This window comes from Candoia aspera, chromosome 16 (genome assembly GCF_035149785.1).
Source record: "Candoia aspera isolate rCanAsp1 chromosome 16, rCanAsp1.hap2, whole genome shotgun sequence".
NCBI classification, from domain to species: domain Eukaryota; kingdom Metazoa; phylum Chordata; class Lepidosauria; order Squamata; family Boidae; genus Candoia; species Candoia aspera.
This window is the reverse complement of record NC_086168.1, coordinates 8,562,355-8,583,517: the sequence shown is the minus strand read 5'-3', so window position 1 is coordinate 8,583,517 and position 21,163 is coordinate 8,562,355. Positions and strand designations below refer to the sequence as shown.

At 42.6% G+C, this 21,163-nt stretch overlaps 1 protein-coding gene across 1 annotated transcript; it reads right to left on the bottom strand.

Moving 5' to 3' along the window:
• Nucleotides 1-502: 502 nt before the first annotated feature.
• TMEM268 (transmembrane protein 268) lies at nt 503-14,895 on the bottom strand. The gene is made up of 9 exons (XM_063316097.1): nt 14,693-14,895; nt 12,622-12,819; nt 10,441-10,547; nt 9,350-9,457; nt 7,293-7,442; nt 5,380-5,490; nt 4,523-4,603; nt 2,460-2,648; nt 503-1,018 (listed from the first exon to the last, which is right to left on the bottom strand). Exons 2-9 carry the CDS (start codon nt 12,758-12,760, stop codon nt 839-841), a joined length of 1,065 nt encoding a protein of 354 aa, XP_063172167.1. The 5' UTR covers nt 12,761-12,819; nt 14,693-14,895; the 3' UTR covers nt 503-838.
• Nucleotides 14,896-21,163: the final 6,268 nt, after the last annotated feature.

Here is a 21,163-nt window from a genome sequence, read left to right as displayed (position 1 = left end):
TTGGTATATGTTCCACTCCACAAAAATCAAGGGAATTGAGGGCAGTATGCTTCTCAATATGAAACAGACTGGGACATTCAAACATGTATTTTTGTATAGTGGTGAAAATAACATCCCCAGATGTTTTGTAGAAGTAGTTAAAATGGGCAAAGCTGAGAAAATGCCTTGAACAGAAAGCATTCTCTGAACTAAATCCCACCCAATTTGAGTGGTTCCATACTATCACAGTGAAACTATGCATCCAGGATGACATAGCTGGGCTTTTTAGAGTAGACAAGTGAGAATGCAGTCTAGGAATGCACCTTTTCCTAGAATCATTCTATGATTCTATGGAGCCATGAATTGCTCCACATATCTTCAAGGTGAGAAGGGCAGACATAAGTGGTTTCAGCTCTGGAGCAGGTGCATAAGATCTAAACACCTCTGAAGTTCAGTCCATAACGTTGTGGCTTGAATCTCCAGAATCCAGCTAGAAAAGATCTTTCTCAATTCCCGGAGAGTGCTTTCTTTTCTATTTATTGAAACAATGTATATGGCTGCCATCTCATTCTCACAAATATGGGCAGCCAATAATGCATTAACATCCAATCAAGAGACCAGCAAAACAATATATAATTTGACGGAATCACTCTTATAAATCATAGGCAGATCCTGACCCAAATATACTGTCGGTCCAACGTAGTCTCTCCTTAGAACAAGGCACAGAGATTTCCAAGAATATTTCTAGGGCCACTTCTGTCATATGGAGAAAAATGCAAATCATTCTTCATTCTCTCAGAGTTCAGATTCTGGTTCTTCAATCTGTGACAGTTGAGGTCTTTGGTTGCTAGCATAATCTTCACCTCTGTTGGAATCTAGATAATGTCTTCCCCAGCAGTGTGGTCTCAACAAATTGGCAGAGGCAAGGTTCATGGCCAAGGGTTTTGTGCTGCCCTGCTGGGAGCTTTGGAAGTTGGCCACTAACTAAGAGCCTGACATAATAACTGCTGAAGATCGTCAAGAGCTGCTGGGCAATTGTCTGAAACAAGGCAAGGGGTCAACATTAATTGATGAATTCTGTGCTGGCCCGGCACAAAGCCTTGAGGGCTGAACATGAATTTTGCAGGAGAAAAGTCTCAGGTTCAACCCATCACCCACAAATAAATCAGATGCCCATTCTTGGGCATCACTGCAGAGCCAAGTTAAGAGTTTGATCCTATCCATATATAATCCAGGAATTGTAGAAAAGCACACCCTCCAGCAATTTTTCTACCATTACCATAAGGTCAGTCCAAAGAGCTTCTGTGGTTGAAATCCTTCGACTGAAGGTCCTAGTTCAACAGCTTGACCATGCCACTGCAATGACTAGACAGAGAGGGTGGGTAGACTTTGGGTACTCAAGAGCATATTTGGAATACCAAAAGCATGCTCTCACAAAACAGCTACCATTGTTTACCATGTACACTAAACATCCTCAACATGGGATTGGTCTAAGCTTGAGGGAGCTGGGTCAGCAGTAGAACATTCAAAGACAAAGCTGCAACTCTTGAGTGCAAGGAATGACACTGTCCCATCCCAAAGGCTAGAATAAGGTACAACTGACACCTGTTAGCTTCAGTAGGTGGGCAGCACAATGTCTGAGGACAGACTAGGTGTCCACCCAAGGGTTTCCACTCAAGGTCCTCCCTACAAGGACAAGAGCACAAGAGGGAGGCTGCAAGCATTCACAAGGGATTGGCATTCTCCCAAACCGAAGCAAGACGAAAAGAAAACATTCCATAAAGGAAAGTGCAGCTACATCATGGGCAGCCCCCACCTTTATATCTCATAGGCCTTACTGCAGTTCCATGAGTCAGTCAAAGCATTTTTATTCCTAAGTGCTTTCAGTCCCAGCTGACTTACTGCCTGGAGTTCTATTTAGGTTTTTTTCCTTCTTATTTCTATCACTGTAGTTTAGTTTTATTATTTATTTGGCTTGTGTTTTGTTGTTGATATTGATTTGGATTTAGGTATTATTACTGTTCTCATCATCATGATTATTTACATTTTTTTTTTTTTGGCTCAGAGCTGCGCATCATTAAGGCTCCTTGGGGATCAGGGTGGGCTTAACTACGATTAAAACAATTAACATTTTCAGCACAAGGGTGACTTATAGGACTTATAGGAAGACTCAGCTGAGTCATGATATCCACTGCAGCACTGGGCTCTAGAAATAACTGTTCACAGCCAGTTCCAGGCAATAAGTCACATGCTCTCCCTGGGAGCTCCCCCTTCAACGATGAATCTCAGTGGATCAGCAAAGCAGAGTCTGAATGTTGCAGGTTCTGGTATGATGGAAATGGAGGGAAGCATTTCTTCCAGGCACACCATAGAAGAAAAACAAAAAAAACCCTCTTTTTTTGCAGGCTGTTTCTTGTCTAATCACTTTGCTGGCATTCCAAGCAAAGGAGGAAGGGAGGAGAAAGAAAATGCCTCCTTACCTCCGGTGCTCCATCTGAGACGAGTTGGAGGAATTCTCGGCGCGTCAAGGAATTCTTGCTGCCGCCCTTCCTTCTCTCAGGCAATAGTGCGGACTCTTCCAAAGGGTCCCTTGGTTGGTTTTCCCAACTTGGCAGGATATCTGTCTCGACTACAATGCAGATGTGATCCAGATTGCGCTTCAGAGCAGACTGTAAACCAGAGGGGGGAAAAGAGCAATGTTTCAAAGGAAGTAATAGGAAGGGTAGCAAGCCCAGATAATGGATCTTCTGATTTGGCATGGTCGTGAGTGAGAGAGTAGGGGCTGCCACAGAGCTATTTGTGAGATGGTGACACGGGTATAGGGTCAATGTCTCTCTGTCAGTGTCTACCTGTTTTTAATAGTCTGCTCTTGATGAGGTTTCAGCCACACCAGCAGTGCCCTTTTCAAGGACTCTTCCACAGCCACATCTGCACCCTGCCCCTACTCTGGGGCCACTAAGCTACTGAAGCTTCATCTAGGAAGGTAAGGCAGAAGGGGAGATCCTTAAAATTATTTTAGTAGATGGTACAGTGCAGGAAGATGCATCACTAAATGCAGAAGTTTCCAGTTTTGATTTCAGGTAGCTCCCATGCCAACCTGAGACGATGAAAACTCCTTAATCTCACAACACATGGACCATCTCAATCATAGTTTCAACTGGGAAACTGTGAGCATCCTAGACCAAGCTAAATCCAAAAATGCTAGGGAATTCCTGGAAGCTTGGTGTTCAGACAAATCAACCATCAATAGAAAGATAGGGGTAGATCACATTTACACACCATTAGAAAGGGACAATTAAAAGGAAAGCTAAGAAGGAAACAAAAAGACACATCTTTTCCAGCAGCCAACACCCAGATAAGCAGGGATTAATACCAGGCAAACAATCAAGCAGAAAACAATGCCCTAATCAAGGAGCCACCAAGGAAAAAACCACACCCCCACCAACACTGGCAGCGCAAGCTGCTGTATATGAACAGGGGGCAAACTCCACCCTCCCTCGCACTGATGATGTTACCTAGTCAGGTAGTGAAATGTCTGCAAGCCAGCAGCCAAACTCAGAGAGCACCAAGGACTCCACAGTTCAACCCTGAGCTACAGATATTCTCTTCTGTTGGGATGATGAAAAGATGCTGCTCATCAACATTGAAAAGATTGGGCTAAGCAGACAACAGCTTGACCTGGAGCCAGACAGACTGTACATGTCATGTAAGGATCAGCAACTGGAGAACTGAGAGTTTCACTAGCAGATTGTGGAGGAATATGGAGGTGGTTTTGAAGAAAGGAAGCCGGTGACTGTTGTGTAAGCAACAGCTTATGTGGGATGGGCAGGAGACGGTGAGGAAAAAACTCAAGATCATCCCTTCTTGATTCTCTTCAGTATAAGAGGGGAGAGAGGGAACTATCGTCAGCCATTCAAGATTCTGTTATTATATCCTATAACAATAGAGTTCTTGTGAACCTCCTTCCAGATTTTTATTTCCTCTGTGTGTGTGTGCCTTTGAGTCCATGTTGACTCCTGGAGACTGCCTGGACTAGTCCCTGAAGTTTTCTTGGCAAGCTTGTCAGAAGAGGTTTGCCCTTGCCTTCTTCTTCCAAGGGCTAGAGAGAGTGACTGGCTCAAAGTCACCCAGCTGGCTTCATGCCTAAGGCCAGACTAGAAGTCACAGTATCCTAGTTTCTAGCCTGGTGCCTTCAACCACTACACCAAACTGGTTCCCCTTTCTAGATCTGGTCTACCTCAGAGGGCTGACACAGATAGAGAGACTTCAGGATCAGAGACACCACACTGTTTAATGCCAGTAATGGGACAGAAACACAAGAAGAGGGCTTCAGATGTCATTTTCATTTTTTGTGCTTTCTGGAAGCTTCAGGATAAATGTTATAGGAAGGAGAACATCAGGGTTTTGATCTGTTGCAGCAAGGCATCCAACTTTTTTTCACACTCATTCGACTGTGCAGAAATGCATTTGAAGTGTGCTTTTTTTCCCCCCCTGCACCTTAGAGACCACTTCCTTGAAGGCCAGAAGCAACCCCATAACTTACCGCCTGACTTCTCTTCAGCGTTGCCAGAGAGTCTGTCAATGACTGAAGGCAGGGTGCAACATTGAAATGGACAAAGCACAACTGAAGGAGGGGAGAAGGGAGGGAGGTTAACAGGAAAGCACCTGGGAAAATTCCCCGTCTCTTCCAGTTCTGATCCTTCCTGCAATGACTTGCAGCATTTGTTTTATTTTTAACAGATGCAGATGCTTAGGCTGCATCATTCATTATAAAGAAGCGATGCGTGCCTGGAACTTCACATCTACATACCTCCAGCTTCTTGTCTTCAGAAGCTGGAATGCTTGGGGCAAGGGCAATCTTCCTTGGGGATTTCTTGCATCTCTGATAGCCTCATTTGGTGCCCCTGTATCCATTATAAAGACAGACTGGATATCCCAGTGATGGTTGGGTGACACTACAAATCACTAATGAGGTTATAACGTGTGTGTGTGTCCCTGAGGTTGAGGAAGACACATACCACCCATAGGGGTGAGAAGGGACTTTTTATTATTATTTTTATTTAAAAAAAAAAATTCCTTCTCACCCCTATGAGTGGTGTGTGTCTTCCTTAACCTTGAGTCCTCTACCAGGGGCCTGGGAGTTTGAGGGTTCTGCGCAGGATCTCAGCTCTTCCTAGCACTGCACTCTTCTGGACAGAGAGCTCTGATGTTGCTCCTGGGATCTGTTGGAGCCCCTCTCCCAGCTTAGGAGTCAGGTTGTGGTGTAATATCCGGAGTCCTCCCACTTCAGCTTTACATAGTAAACCATAAGGAGGGCAAAATATCTTCAGGGACAATATTGCCACATTTCTACACTGTACTCTAGTCAGATTGGGAAGTTGCCCCTTTCAGAAAACTTACCTGTGGGACAGCACAATTCTTATCTGAAAAATCTGTCAACCCCACCAGGAATCCAGATTTCATGAAGGCTTCATTGGCAGCCATTAGCCTCATATCGGTATTCACATTCATCTGGCAAATGAGAAGGAAAAAGAGGAAGACAAGAGGTATTCAGCTGTCTCTACCAAAGCAGGAGGACTTTAAGAGATGGAAGGTGCTTGGAGGACAACCATCTTGGGAAATGAACATGACTGCCACCTTCTGAGCAGATGGCCATCCAGGTTCCACTTCAAAACAACCCACTTCTTTCTAAAGAATTGTGACTTTGGAAGTCATATAGTCCAGCCTTGAGCAACCTGGACGGCCTCCAAGATGTGAAGTCTACACATCTGGATAGTATCCAATCTGACAAGGTATATCTAGGCCAATCTCTTGGTAAAGACAGAAGTAAATGATGGATTCAGGACAGGTGACAGCACAATTATTGAGTAAGCTCCACAGGCTTCTTTAAAAGTTGCTATCTAGTTTTTAATTAGACAGAAGGGGAAATTGTCAAAAGCATGGGGAGTCATCCAGTGACCTTAAGTTAATTACCTTGAATTTGAAATCAGTTTAAATGACAGCACAATTGAATCAAGAGTAGACTGGTGGGCAAGAAATAATGCCTCTAAATTTGCCCTCCTGAAATTTGGGAGGAGGATCTGGGGGTCCCATAAAAACAGGATTCGGAAGCCAAATGTGTTCCATGACCTCCCCAAATTGCCTAATTCTGCCTTAGCATTATGCATAAATCAAACCACCCTTAATCCACAGTTGAAGAAGCTGCCCTAGATCTGTAATAAACAAACAAAAACGGTCCAGGAGATAGTGATGTCAACCCTAGGGGAATTTTTCATCTAGACCTTTAAGAGTTGTCCAGATAGAGCAGCCAAAGAAAGTTGAAGTCAACAAGAAATCATTCTGATCATTTTTCTTTATTACAGTCCACATCCAGTACAATAGAAATTAAGACAACCAAAGACAGGTCATGGTTCATGCATGACTGATACAACTCATGACCAGTGTGACATCATAAATAATATTGACATCATCTTCTGAAATTAAAGGAAGCATCTACTCATGCATCCCCCCCCCCATATGTTTCCACATGCGGGACGCCTGCCAAAGCTCTTCGTAAACTTGCTATATCTGGATCCTTTCCATCTGTTGCTCACCAAATACCTCTAACAATGTATCATGGAGTGGTCTGTAGAAGTTAAGTGCTACATCAAAGGCATTGGGGAAATCAAGAGATAAACACAAGAATAAGAACAGCCCAGCCCACCCAAGAAAGATCACCTACTGCAGAAATGAGCAGTACCATCTAAATGAGTCATGAATAAGCATCAAGGAAATTCAGCATGCTTCCCATTTACCAGGATTTTTTTTTTCCTTGTGAAAGAGGCCTTTGTTTTTCTAACTCAGCTGAAAAGTACTTCTAGAATTCTTCAGAATTACTTTCCTGTGGCAGGAAGGTGGAGAGTGATAGTGTTTGATCCTCCTTTTCTTTTTTCTTTCTTTCCTTTTCTTTCCATTATTCTACAGAGTTCCCTGGCTGTTCTCACTTGCTAATCTGAAAAAAAAAACTCCCTAGGTAGAATTCCTTTAGGTTACACAATTGTGGAAAGCTAAGGAGGCTGTAGATCATTGCACAGTGAAAGACAGTTTATTTGCACCTACCTTTCTCTATCATCTTTTGACTGAAATAGATGAAAGAATCCTGCAGTTTATGGGAATTTCAGTGAAGGATTCTCCTTCAGAAAAAATATTGCCAAAGCAATTTCTTTTCTCCATCAAACTGACGGAGCATGGTCAGAGAGGGGTGGGGGGACATGCACAAGAAATGTCCATCCATCATGGAATTGGCAAGTGAATACAATCCAGTCACTTCTTACCTTTCTTTGATAGTGATGAATTATGACTAGGATGATCGCAACAGCCACCAGGGCAACAAGACTAACCAAAATACTGACTTTCCAAGACTGTCCTACAGAAAAGATATGCAGGATGGAATAAAGGTTGATCCAGAGAGTCACGTAGACAAACTGAAATGAGAGAGATTCAGTCAGCAGTTCTTTCCTCAACAACAACAACAACAACAATAATAATAATAATAATTCAACCTGGTTCCCAACATGGCTAATTCAGTCACTGAATTTTGTACAGCAATCTGACCACAAGAAACGGAAAATAATAAAGAAGAAAGGTACTAGAGAAGGACAGGAAAGATTTACCTTCAGCCTGCAAAATTAGAGGCATTGAGGCTTTAGGGAAAGCAAATGGAGCAATTTCCCTCTGTCCCAACTGGCCTGTATTAGAAAACAAGCTAATGATAATACCTTGCTAAGGGTAAGCAAGGCTTCATCTAGCAGCAGTTAGATAGAAAACCATTCTAGTACCCAATAGCGCTGAGTTCCACACCCTTTGCCAGTTCTTCCTAATCTGGCATCCCCCAGTGTTAGGCTCATTCTTTGATTATAGCTTCTCCTGTTACAAAAATGATGCCCACCCCACACACAAAGGTAATAGGTGCAGCATTTCAAGATACGCAGAAGTGTCAAGAAAGGGAAGAGAAGGGTAGAAAAGAAACAGAAACCAATCTTCATGGGAGGAAAGGTAGAACAGGAGACTGGATCCTAAACTTGTCCAAGGAGAACTAAACATATGGGGTGTCTGTGAATCTTAGGCCTGTTCACAGGGAGAACTGTGAGAGAGCATCTTGGAAAAGAGCTCAGTCCTTCATAGTGAAATGTTGTGCAGTTGGTCTAATCTGAGGGGACTAACTGCCACCATTAGCTTTTCCAGATGTTTTGGAAGTAAGCTTCAGAGAAGTTTGCCCCACTTTATCAATCTCCTTGATAAGGTCTATCAGGATAGTACTGTATATGCAATCTAAAAGGTAAAGGTAAAGGTTTCCCTTGACATTAAGTCCAGTCGTGTCTGACTCTAGGGGGCGGTGCTCATCTCCGTTTCAAAGCCGAAGAGCCGGCGTTTGTCCGTAGACATTTCCTCCGTGGTCATGTGGCCGGCATGACTACACGGAACGCTGTTACCTGCCCGCCGAAGCGGTACCTATTAATCTACTCACGTTTGCATGTTTTCGAACTGCTAGATTGGCAGGAGCTGGGACTAGCAACGGGAGCTCACCCCGTTACGCGGATTCAAACTGCTGACCTTCCAATTGGCAAGCTCAGCAGCTCAGCGGTTTAACCCGCAGCGCCACCTTGTCCCTTGCAATCTACCTTTCTTTAAATTATTACAGTAGTGAGATTTGGAGCTGGTCCTGTGAGGCATCTTCAATTATATTGACCACCAGGAGGCAGTACATAACCAGTTTCTTCCTTATTGGGACACCTTATACATCACCAGATATTTTCTATGGCATTCAAACCTTCTGTCAGGAACTGAACTCATGGATCATTGCGTTTTACATGACTATAAACAGCAAATTAGCTTTGGGAGCTATCCAGGTACTAGTGGTTAGTGCTGTTGCAGAAAAGGATCTATAGTATCAATCAGAATGGCGTATACTATACCAGCTGTTCTTAAAGTGTGGTCTGGAGACCCCTGGAGGTCTCTGAGACCCTTTCAGGGGGGTCCGTAAAGTCAAATAAATATTTTAAAGTTCTTCAGTCTTAATTTCTAATACAGCAATTCTCAATAGATATAATCCACATGAATCAAAGCTCTTTGGAGTCCTCAATCATTTTTAAGAATATAAAGGTGTCCTGACAGCAAAATGCTTGAGAACCATTGGCATATACAGTCCATCTTCCCTTAAGATCTCAAAAGCGAGCGATACCTGTGTTACATTATAACATGTCCCCATACATGAAGTTTTTCATAACTTCTACCCACCTCTTGTTAAGGTCATAATCCATGCAACATAGCCCTGGGTCACCAACAGAACATTACATGCCCCCATTCCCCCATCATGATATGGGATCCTTACTGCAGCAATGGCTATCCTTGTCACTCTGGAGTTATACGATATATAGGTTCTCATTTTTGGCTCCAGCACTGCTTGTTGAATCAAGGTTTCCCATTGGTCAGCTGTCACCTGTTTGGATGACCACACAACATCAGACTCATGGGTGGAACTGGCAAAGGAGACTTGGACTAAACATCAGGGGAAATGTACTTGTGATTTTTTTTTTAATCTGTTCAGTCATGTCTGATTCTTGGAGACTGCCTGGACAAGTCCCTGTGGTTTTTCAGAAGTGGTTTGCCCTTGCCTCTGCCCCAGGGTTGAGAGAGGGACTGGCCCAAGTCATCCAGCTGGCTTTGTGCCTAAGACGGGACTAGAACTCACAGTTTCCTGGTTTCTAGCCTGGTGCCTTAACCACCACACCATACTGGCTCTCTTGTATTTGTGATAAGAACTGCTTAATAGCAGACCAGACAGCCTTGGGGGATAGTGGGCTTCTCTTCCCTACCTCCCCTGGAGGCATTTAAGCATAGGGTGGGCAACTGTCCATCAGCAAGTCCATCATCTACATTCAGATGGACAAGGTGACCACCAAGATTCTCTCCAGTGAGCTGATCCAATGATTCAAGGCTTAAGCTAGAAGTAAGATTAACTGGAGTTAATTCTTTCACTTCAGTCTATTAAAAAAGGGCCTAGCTAGGTGGCAGCATCTAACCAAACTTGGCCAATCAAAAGAGCCAGGTAGGAGTAGAACTGGTTTGTACTTGAACAGACACAGACAGGAAATTTCTGGATTGTCAGAGGGACTGGGAAAAGGCTTGAAAAACCACGCTTGTGTTGCTGACAAGAAAACTGCCTGGAGTCATTAGCAATTCAAGCTAATTTGAAGTAGATTTCACCTTTGTATATGTATAACAGTTCACTTGGAGTTGGTGGATCCCAAGTCATTAATACCTACATATACTACTTATGTGCTGTCCATACTTTCTCAATACACACAAACACACTTGTGTGTACATGCATGCAGGAGATAAAAACGTGGCATTGCCTCTAATAGAAATCTATTAAAAGCAATGCTTTTGCTCTGCAGGTTTCAACAAGATTGGGAGCCTCACCTCTAGTCCCAAAGTCTTCAGTTTGTCTTCCCAAGGATTCATGTTGAATGAAGAATTGCGGGACTTCTGAGCTGTCAGCACCATAAGAACTTGCCCATTTAGAAGGTCTGCAATGCAACACTTTGGAAAATTGATTGTTGAAACCTGCTGTGTTAAACTACAGTCAACCAGTTCCACAATCCACAGTAAGCCATAAGCCATGTCTTACAAAGCATGATACCTGGGTTCACACAACATACTAAGGCAAAACTCAAGCACACCACATTTTGGCTTAGTGCAATATATTAATCAAGATAAGCTCTGGCTTATCGAGTAAGCCATGGCTTGTGTGATGGGCAACCCTACCAATGCAACTGTATTCTGTGCTCCAAAGAGAAGCATAATTTCAAATTTCTTCACAGGCACTGGCAGTCCCAATTATCCACTCTTGCATCTCATGTGAAAGCCAGTTTCCATTAAGGCTGATTCCAGATGGATTTTCAGCATGACAGATTTGAAAAAGAGGGTTAATAGATAAAATTTGGAAGACAGAACATCCACATATTCAGAATAATAAGGAGTAAGCTTAATGAAGTTCATTAAGTCAGGCTCTTGGGAAACACTGTTAACATGCTGCAGTAGAAAAAGTACGCATTATGCACACCAGTAAGTCTGTTGAAAATATTTGGAATGTTATTTCAGCTGTGTTGGGGAAAACGATCTGATTAAGGAAATATTCGTTTATATCTGTTTAAGCTGAGTACAATGCAGGCACACAAAAATATTTTTTTTTTTAAAAATCCACCTGTCTGTCAAAGTGTTACAAGTTTCATCGACTCTAACAAGCCTTCTTTTGTGCATTGAAATAGATAAAAAACAGCATCTTGTCTGGAACAATTTGACACATATAATTTTTATACAGCTTAGCAATGTCGTGGGCTGAGTATGAGATCTTCTCCATGACAAGAGGGCTAACCTTTGGCCCTTGTTCTAAATGAACTAAGATTCTAGTCCTTATGGCTGACTTAACAAAAACCTTGGAAGTAGCCTGTTTCAAAGTAAACCGTTCATGGATTCAGGCTGGCATGGTCTAGAAAACCCAATTTCTGTGTTCACGTAACACATAATAGCTAGACCACAACCAGATTCTAGCTTAACATGATGAACAACCTGCTATGACAGTGGCTGAATTCCCACAACACGCTGAACTACAAACTCCCCCACCTCATTTTAGCTATCTAACATTCTGCATCAACTCAGCCAATGACCATTACAGCCTTTCCTAGCTTTGTCAATGGTCCTTTACAGTGCAGAAGGACTCCGCTTTTTTTTTTTCATAAAAATGGATTTCCTGAAAAGAAGGTTCTGCCAGCGTTCAACTTCATTGGATATTTTAATGTCTTATGTGTAGAGTTAGACCAAGCATCTACCCAGGCCCATGGCTGTGGATTCTGGTGCACTTCAGTCTTCCATATTGCTATCATACAAGAGCTTTGCAGGTTGGGTTTTCAAGTTGACAATTCTCTGTGCACTGCCTCTTGATTTCTGAGAAAGCCCAAATTCCATCTGCCAAACCATTTTACCCTTACAACAGCTTGAAATTTGCTCTGAGTTGGGCCAATGTAATCCACCCCAGTTCCAAACCCACCCCCCAGGTTTCTCAAGAATATTCTGGATGATTTGCCATCCCTAAGCACTGGTCATCATACCCCAAAACAACTGGAGAGGTCCTAATTAGGAAAGCTGGTTTCTGCTAGGAAAGAGCCATTAAATTGCAAAGTTTCTGACAATGGTTTCTTGTAGCTCTGCTGTCTAAGACCTATTTTTTTAAAAACAGGAGACTTTGGCTGTACACTCCATAATATGGACATTGGTCATTTGCTGATATCACAGAGGTCACAAAAGCATAAAAATGTCAGATATATCACAAACACATAAAATTGCACCTAAGAAAATAATCACAGAGGATCTAATCACAATGATATGAATGTTTCCATCTGTATCTTAACCCAAGCTCCTAAGATGATAGGATAATGGTTTTCATTTACTCTTTCTGCTCATAAGGCACTAATGCTGCTATCCATTAAAGTGTATGATTAAATTAAATGATTAAAAGAAAAACCAAATATAGGTCAAAATTGTTGTTGCTACAACCGTGTTTCCTGTTACCAGTCACCAATAGTTCCAAATGGCTTATTTTACCGTTCCTCCCAAAATCGGAGTGCTCTTCCCCTTGATTCCAACAGTGAGTGATGCTGACTGGTAGTCCTTCTTCTTCACTTTCTTTGACTTGGCTTCCACCACACATCATACTGAATAGATGTTCCGCTGTGTAATTCATACAACAAGGATGTCAGCTGGCAAGGTCTGTCTTTCCTCCTGGTATATCCTTACAGTTTCCTGGGGGACAGAAATAAACCACATCATCATGTCATTTCCTCCATGTGGAGTCCAGGAGAAGATAGACAGTTGCCAGTAAAGATCAAAATGTCACCAGATGGCACTTGGAAGTCCAGCAAGGTATTTTGAGGAGCTTCATCCCAGACCTCTTCCAGCGTGCTCCAATTCTATCTTTCTCTCATGATTCTATTGAGTCATTCTCTGAAGCAATACCTATGTTCTCATAAAACATCTGGGTGGGGCTGGGCACCTCTGATGTATGCAAAACAAGTCCTACAAACCAGACCTGGAAAAATCCAGAGCTTTTCCACAGAACGGTGTTCTGTGTTCTGAGTTACCAGAATTAAGAAAAGAAGGATCTAAAAAGAGCCTTCCTGGATTGGCTGCTTCCCTGTTCGGTGTCTCAAAATGGTCCATCAGTGCATCCAAAACCCCGACAAGGACAACATAGGGATTGCCTTCTTCTACTTTTGCTCCCCTGCACCCAGTATTTATATAATGCTACACAGGATTCCATTAGTAATTGACCTGTTTCCAGTGCCACCAAAGCTTCAGGCTGACATTTCCAACAAATGTGGACAAAATATGGACTCCCAGAATATTATGGGGAGTTTTAAAAAATGCAGGAAGCATCCATCAGATGAGAGTTAACTACATTGGTCACTGCTTTGCTTCCAACCCAGCCGAGGATTCACCACAGTTTCAAAACTCTTGTTTCCTATCAGTTGCAATCAAGAAGGAAGAATACTGTTTGGTTCTCATGACTCAAGTTTTGAGGTTATTCAGTTGGATTGCACAGGAGGAAGAATTAGGCCAACCTTTCCCCAGAATGTGCATTAATGTCAGGCTGTGAAAAGAAGATACATCCATTTTTCCAAAAAAGATGCATCAATCCTGGTGTCTATGCCTGTATACAAATCCATACACATTCACCTAGTCATGCTCCTGTTTTGTTTTTATTTACTCCACAGAGTCAAAAAGAAGGCTTGTGGAGCATGTAAAGTGGAACTGAAACATGGCTATCAAAGACTCATACCAGTAAATTTGAAAAAATAAAAAGTTTCAAGAGGGTGGCTTTTAGAGCAGGAAGAAGAGAAATGCTATTGAGCAGTTGATCTGTCAAGAGTAGCATTTTGCAGACCCTTAGTGCATAGGAACAGCTGTGGAACATGGATAGCTTATTCTTACTATATAATGCAGGTTTAGGATCCACAATAGCTTTAAGCCAACATAAAGCATGATACTATGTGCAATGGCAGGCTCCCAAACTCAGGATGGGCCCATTCTTGTCCTTTAGAACTACAACCCCCAGCATCCTTCATTCCTGCCATGCTGACTGAAGCTGTTCAGAGTTGTTGCTAACATCTGGACTGCCAAAGGTCATTCTTGTACCCGTCTCCGTAGTGCAGTCAGGAAACTTTTCAACTCTGGATTTAATGTCTTACAGGGTGGGAGAAGAGGTCCTTACACAGCAGCTGATGTTTTTTCCAAACATGTCAAAAGATGCTGAGAAACATTGCTGGGAACAAGGGACTCCCCACTCTCCATTCCGGAAAGGGGGGGCTTCAGCCTCTGGTTCGGGCAGCATCCCAAAAGGACCTTTCAGCATTCCAGCCTAGCCTTCCCAGCCTGCTCTTGTAAGTCCTGAATATTTCCTGCCCGATTACTCAGCTAGAGTTAATATGAGCTAGTGGAAAGAATGCTCCGAACTCTAAAACAGAAAGTGGAAACCAAGGGCAGAAAAAAATGCCCTTCCGTTATTAAAGCAATCCATATCTCTAATACATGAGCCAGTTTTCTAATCAGCATCAGTTTAAAAAAAGCAATAAAATTAATAACTTGGGGTTGCATATGTAGAAAAAAAAGGACTTACAAGCTTCCTTGTGCTTCTCGAGGGCACTCCATTACAAACCTCCACTGCCTTTTTCAGAAGCACAAAAAGACGTAGCATAGCATGATTTCTTTCTATAGAAAAGCTCTCTCTCTCTTTCTCTCTCTCTGTCTCTCTCACACACACACACACAGAGGATATATCTGGAAGAACATGCCAGCTTCAATGTAATTAGTTTAAAACCAGCTCTGAACTGCAGATTGCAATACTTTTCTTCTCGTTCTGCCTTTTCTTCCTTTGCTTTTTTTTTTTTTGTTTGTTTGCTATTCTAGCAGTTGCAAAAGAATGCGGTCATGTGCCTGGTTGGTTGGCTTCCTTCTGCATAAACGCAACACCGATGAGAACAGGCTGGGAATGAGGTTGACAGTCACAGCTGGACACAAGGCTTCCAGCCCAACTGACTACAGGCCAGCAGTGAGGATGTTCAGCCCAGCTGCTCTGCCTTTGATCTTCTCCAAAATCACCCATAAACACCACGGCCAGGTGTGACGTTGATCTGTGCTGAACATGATGGATGTCCAGCCACGTGATCATCACTGAGCTGCTTCATGTTCCAGGGACACACATGAATCTCTCCCCTGAGAAATCCTTGGCTTCAGCCTCTATAGTAAAGGTAAAGGTTTCCCTTGACGTAAAGTCCAGTCGTGTCTGACTCTAGGGGGAGGTGCTCATCTCTGTTTCAAAGCCAAAGAGCTGGCGTTTGTCCAAAGACACTTCCTCCGTGGTCATGTGGCCAGCATGATGACACGGAACGCTGTTACCTTCCCGCCGAAGCAATACCTATTGATCTACTCACATTTGCATGTTTTCGAACTGCTAGGTGAGCAGGAGCTGGGACTAGCAACGGGAGCTCACCCCGCCGCGCGGTTTCGAACCGCCGACCTTCCGATCGACAGCTCAGTGGTTTAACCCGCAGCGCCACCACGTCCCACTCAGCCTCTATAGTCCTCCATTATTATAATGTTCAATGTAGCAGAAAGGAGAAATCAGTACCTTAGAAGTGGTTGCATTAAAAATTACATGAACTGAATTGAATTGAATTGAATTGAATAACTTCATTGGTTAGTCAGATGACCATATCAGAAAGCTGGGCATCAGCCACTATAAAATATAAAATGTGATACCATAAAACAGCTAAAAACAGTAAAATTAACTAGAATAGGCTATGCTGAGATAAAATATGATAAAACACGGGAAGATAAAATTGTAAGATGAAAAATGCAGGACGTGATAAAACAAGTGATCGAACACAGAAACAAAGTGAGTTTAAATGAATTCTTCACCTTTACATGCCACCCCAATGCGTTCTATAAATTGCGTTCTCAGTTGGACAGCCCTAGCTATAAACTTAACAGTTCTATTGACCACATACGTATCTGTACCCCGGAGGAAGTAACATAGTCTTTTGTTACCATCCCAGTATGTGGGTCTGTCAATTAGTGTCTGAAGGTACTGAGCCCTTGCTGGGGCATATAGTTGGCAGTTAAATAGGACATGTGCAATGTCTTCTACTTTGGATGCTCCACAAACACATGTTCTCTCAGGGTAAGGCACTTGGTGGAATTGTCTGTATTTGACAATAGAATCTAGCTGCTCAAATTTTGCTCTAGTAAGAGCTATCCTATGGTATTGAGTCAGACCCATTGTCAGATATTTTTCCATTTGAAAGGACAGTTTATTCTTGGCCAGCCATTTCCATGACCTATTGTGTGCAAGTGACTCAATGTCTGTTTGGCCATTAACATCCAAGACCCTTTGTTTGAATATTGCCTTGGCCTAGTCTCCTATATTTATTGAATACTGGTATTATTTATAATTTTATTGAATTTTAAATGGTTTCTACTGTGAACTGCCCAGGGTCCCCTGTGTGGGGAAGATGGGCGGTGATAAAAATATGATAAATAAATAAACTGTACTTCATTTAAATCTGGCTATATTTACATTAAATGAAATTATAAGTCTTTTGCATCCGGCCCCCACATGCTTTTTCCTGGGCCCCTGTCCATCAAGAACGGTCCAAAAACCATTGTGTGTTGTCAATATTGTGAATACCCATAGCCCATTATGATACTGCATGTTTTCTGTACTAAAGTGACAGACACAAACTGGTCCATATTAAGAAAAAAAATAGATGGACTAAAATGATTGGTCATTGCAAAGATAGCTTGAAAGGACCAGTAAAGAAAATAGTTCTCTTCTATCTGGGCCAAGCAGATGGTGGGATGAAATTGCAGAAGTATTTTCATCCTATCTTGGGTCCAAATGTTTGGAGAAGCCTGCCCCACCACACATGGGGGTGGAGGGGAAGCCTACTTGTTTGTATGTTATTAGATTCAGTGTTTCGATTCTGACACTTAATTCAGAGATACATGGTTCAGGTACTTGTTATTTCAGATGCATCTAACTCACAAATAACCTCTTGAAAAGCTACTTCATTGATTTTTTTTTTAAAAAAAATCCATTCAATTGTGTCCAATTCTTGGAGACTGCCTGGTCAGGTCCCTACAGTTTTGATAACTGGGGGTCAAAAACCCAAACTCTTCATCATTTGCGAGAAGCAACAGAAGAGTCTTGCTCTTCTTCTTCTTCTTCTTCTTCTTCTTCTTCTTCTTCTTCTTCTTCTTCTTCTTCTTCTTCTTCTTCTTCTTCTTCTTCTTCTTCTTCTTCTTCTTCTTCTTCTTCTTCTTCTTCTTCTTCTTCTTCTTCTTCTTCTTCTTCTTCTTCTTCTTCTTCTTCTTCTTCTTCTTCTTCTTCTTCTTCTTCTTCTTCTTCTTCTTCTTCTTCTTCTCTCCAACCTTGTAGGAAAAGGATCCTGCAGAGAAGTTTAAAGATCACACTACTCTTTTCTTCATCAAACCGGTAGAAGGAAGACAGATTCCTCCTTTTTTCTTGAACCTTCTGTCACTGAAGAAGGTGAGGGTGGCAGCGTGGTGGTGGTGTTTACTAACTCAACATAGCATAGCTCTTTGGGGTCAGCAAAGGTCTTCTGACCCGTGAAGTAGACCAGATGGGACTAGGGCTTGGATGAGACAACATCAGGCTACGCTTGGGAAATTGAAAAGAATCCCGGGTGGTGCAAACAGCAAATCACCTCCACATTTCTACCAAGAAAACTTCACGGTCATGGCCATGATGCTACCGTAAGTGGTGCTCATTTTGAGGAAATTTTAGGTTTGGACCTCACGCTTATTACATAAAGCACGAGGGCTGGGCTGACTCAACCGACTAGGTCAACCATGCCCCATTATGGCTTAACGAAGTGTGGGAACCCATACCCACAGCAAACGTGGGGCTGTATTTAGCTATGTGACCTGTGTTGATGGGAGGGTAGATTAAAAGGGTTGAAGTGCCCTGCAAAGCCACACTAAGTACTTCATGTGGAAGTGGTGCTGTTTTGCAAGCCTGTCATTATTTCTGGTATTTTTCAAACGCTCTTTGTATGTGGACTTGACCAATTGTTTCCCCTCTTTTTGCGGTTTGGACCAGCCAGCTGTACCTTTATACTCAGTTTTCCACATCCTCCACCCCCTTTCCCCTTTTCTTTGTCACCACTTATTTTTTCCCCTGCTAAAAATAGTGGCTTAACTTCTTCAAAGTTGGTAGTTGCGCCCAAACTTACTGACAGCTGTTTCTTTTTTTCCCACTGCAGGGATGATATCCTTTCTGACTGCGTAAGCAAAATGCTCTACCCAAGCAGAGGGCTTAAGTGGATTTATCAGCAAAACGTTGCAGATGGGAGGCCTGCCGACCCACCACCCATGAAATAGTCTGTCAGCATCGTATACCTGCTGTCTTTTAGAGTTTAAACATTTGTTTGTACTTTTGGGGGTGGGTGGGTCCTGTTGCAAGCCACACCATTCACCCCTGGATCTTTGGGAATGAATGTGTTAACACTGGCTTGCCAGTGGAATCATTCAGTAAGCAAAAGCTTTGCAGCGATCTGGCAGGAGGAGATGATCCTTCCTTGCTTGGACTAGCTCGAATTAGCTCTTTTGGCAGGCAATCAGCACTCCAGTCATGGCAAATCGAGCACCTACAGCTGACATCCAGGTTGAACCTCTCTCCTTCAGAAATAAGTACAAACATGCAGACCCAAAACGTTCTGTTAAGTGCAGCAATCGTAACCTCCAACACATCAGGCTCACCGTTTCAAAAAGAAGAGCAGGACTGAATTGAAACGGCCAACTTCAAGAAACAAAAGAGAAGGCTATGAATGGTTTTAGGCTACATCTTGCTTCCAGAATTTGAAATAGTTTTACCACCTGCTTGGAGAACACATGTAAGAGGGTGGCATTGTCCTGACGTTCTTCCTTCTATCTTTCCCAAAACATCTTGACTTCATGGGAAACAGCACATTCCAGTATGTCAACCTTTGACATGACCCGGTGTTCTTTTTATGTTCTAATATTCCTGTTCAGGAAGTTGTTGGCACCCTGTAAGCTGTTTGGAAACCATACCTCTTTGCTGGCACCCTGGGGTTGATGTGATAGCACACCGCATGGCCCTCAGCCAGTTCTGTGTGAGTTGTTGTGCTGGTCCTTGTGTTGTGATCTTCCCAAAAGAATATGGTGGGAAACGAACTGCTGGATTTGACGGGCCTTTGGTCTGATCCAGCAAAGGGGGCATTTAAGGTTCTTGAGGGAAGTAGAGGAGCTAGTTAAACCTCTTCAACAAAACAAAAACAGGAGGAAGAAAAAAAGCACCTTAAAAATGCTACGATCCATTGGATTTATAACCTGGTCTCTACATTGGTTATTTTCCCCCTTCCTGTTCTGCTTTTCCTGTGTCCGATGGGAGAATGGGATTAGGGTTATAATTCTGAGACCTTGGAAAAAGCAGAGGGGAACATTTCAGCCTTTCCTAATCTAGAAATCCTCAAGAGGTCAGAGGTACTTGTGATCCCAAGCACAAAACAGTTTTGAAAACCTGGGCTAAAATCAGGTACGCTTACAGGGTAAGGTAGGAAAGTTGCACTCCTGGTTTTCCTATGCTGCTATTCTCATCTGCTTGCATCAAATATTGGTTAATTAAAGAGAAAAAGCAGCTACATTTCCTTGCAATTAAGACAATGCAAGAGGAAGGGATGAGTGGGGAGAAACCTTTCTTTTTTCTTTTTAATGTAATCAACTCTGCAGGCCAGAAATGTAGCTGTGATATTGATCCAGCTCTTGTTCCCTGCTCACCTGCTGAGGCAAGAGAATGTAGATAAACTACATTTAATTATTTTCTTGATATGGCAACCCGTATGGCAACTCAGATAGCATCAGTCAAAAGAGTAAGATTTAATAAACACCTTACTATCTTTCTCTCCCTAAACATTTTTAAGGCCTCCTACTCCTTCCTTCCTGAAACCATTACGCTCAACCGGCTGCAAGCACAAGGCTGCCAGATTTCGTAAACTGTTGGCCGAGGATGTTTTTATGCAGTTAGTTTTGCAAACATTTGACTAAGCTAATTCCTAAAGGGCACACAATATCAGACCAACAAAGAGTTATCGAGAAACAAGAGCAGAGCATTTATACCAATGTTTCTCAACCCTGGCAACTTTTAGACCTGTGGACTACAGGGTGCCAACAACTCCCAGAAGTCCACAGGTCTTAAAGTTGCCAAGGTTGAGAAACCCTGATTTATACCGTTTCACTTGTTCTGTTCTGAGAATCACATATTCTGGAGAAGCAGAGCACTTATGGAGTTGATTTCCACCAGAAGTCACTGGAGGCTCATGATGCCTTGCACAATCTTTGAATTCATTTACAAACAGATCAGAGCAGCTGGGATGAATTTGAAGACTTTGCTCAAATACATAACTCCAAGTAGCACTGCATACACAGCCTGCTCTTACTGGCTTGTGCACATTCGCCGACTCTCAGAATACAGCTGGGCTTTGTTACACCACAACATGCGTGGCCCATGTTCTGGCAAGGGCCACGATGATTCAGGGAGAATCTTTCGGGGGCTGTCGGATGCTATCCTGTGGGATTTGCACGGAAACTCCAGGACACTGATTCAGGGAACTGATACTCGCATTCACCATGCCGTTGAGAATTTCGCAGACGTTTTCTTTTTCTTTGGAAAAACAAAATAAATCAAAATCTTTTTCCAGCTGAATTGGTCAAAATTAACACAGGGGAAAAAAAGTTTGAGCTGGTCATAAAAATAGCAGCTTTAAGAAAAGTGCCTGTTTCTTCTCCTCCCCTGCCCCCACTTTTTTTTAAAGATAGGACTAGCTCACTGTTGGTATTTGTAGTGCACTCTATCCCTATTTTTAAGATTTCAGCTAGAGTGGTTGATAAATTACAGACAATATCTCTCTCACACAGCTTTAGTCCCCTTGCACCCAATCCATGTTCCAAAGGTTATCAAGAGCTTCTTTGCTACTGCCCCACCAAAACTAAACAGGCCTCAAATCCTGTTTAAGTCAGCAACATCCATATTTCATAAATCAAACTCTCT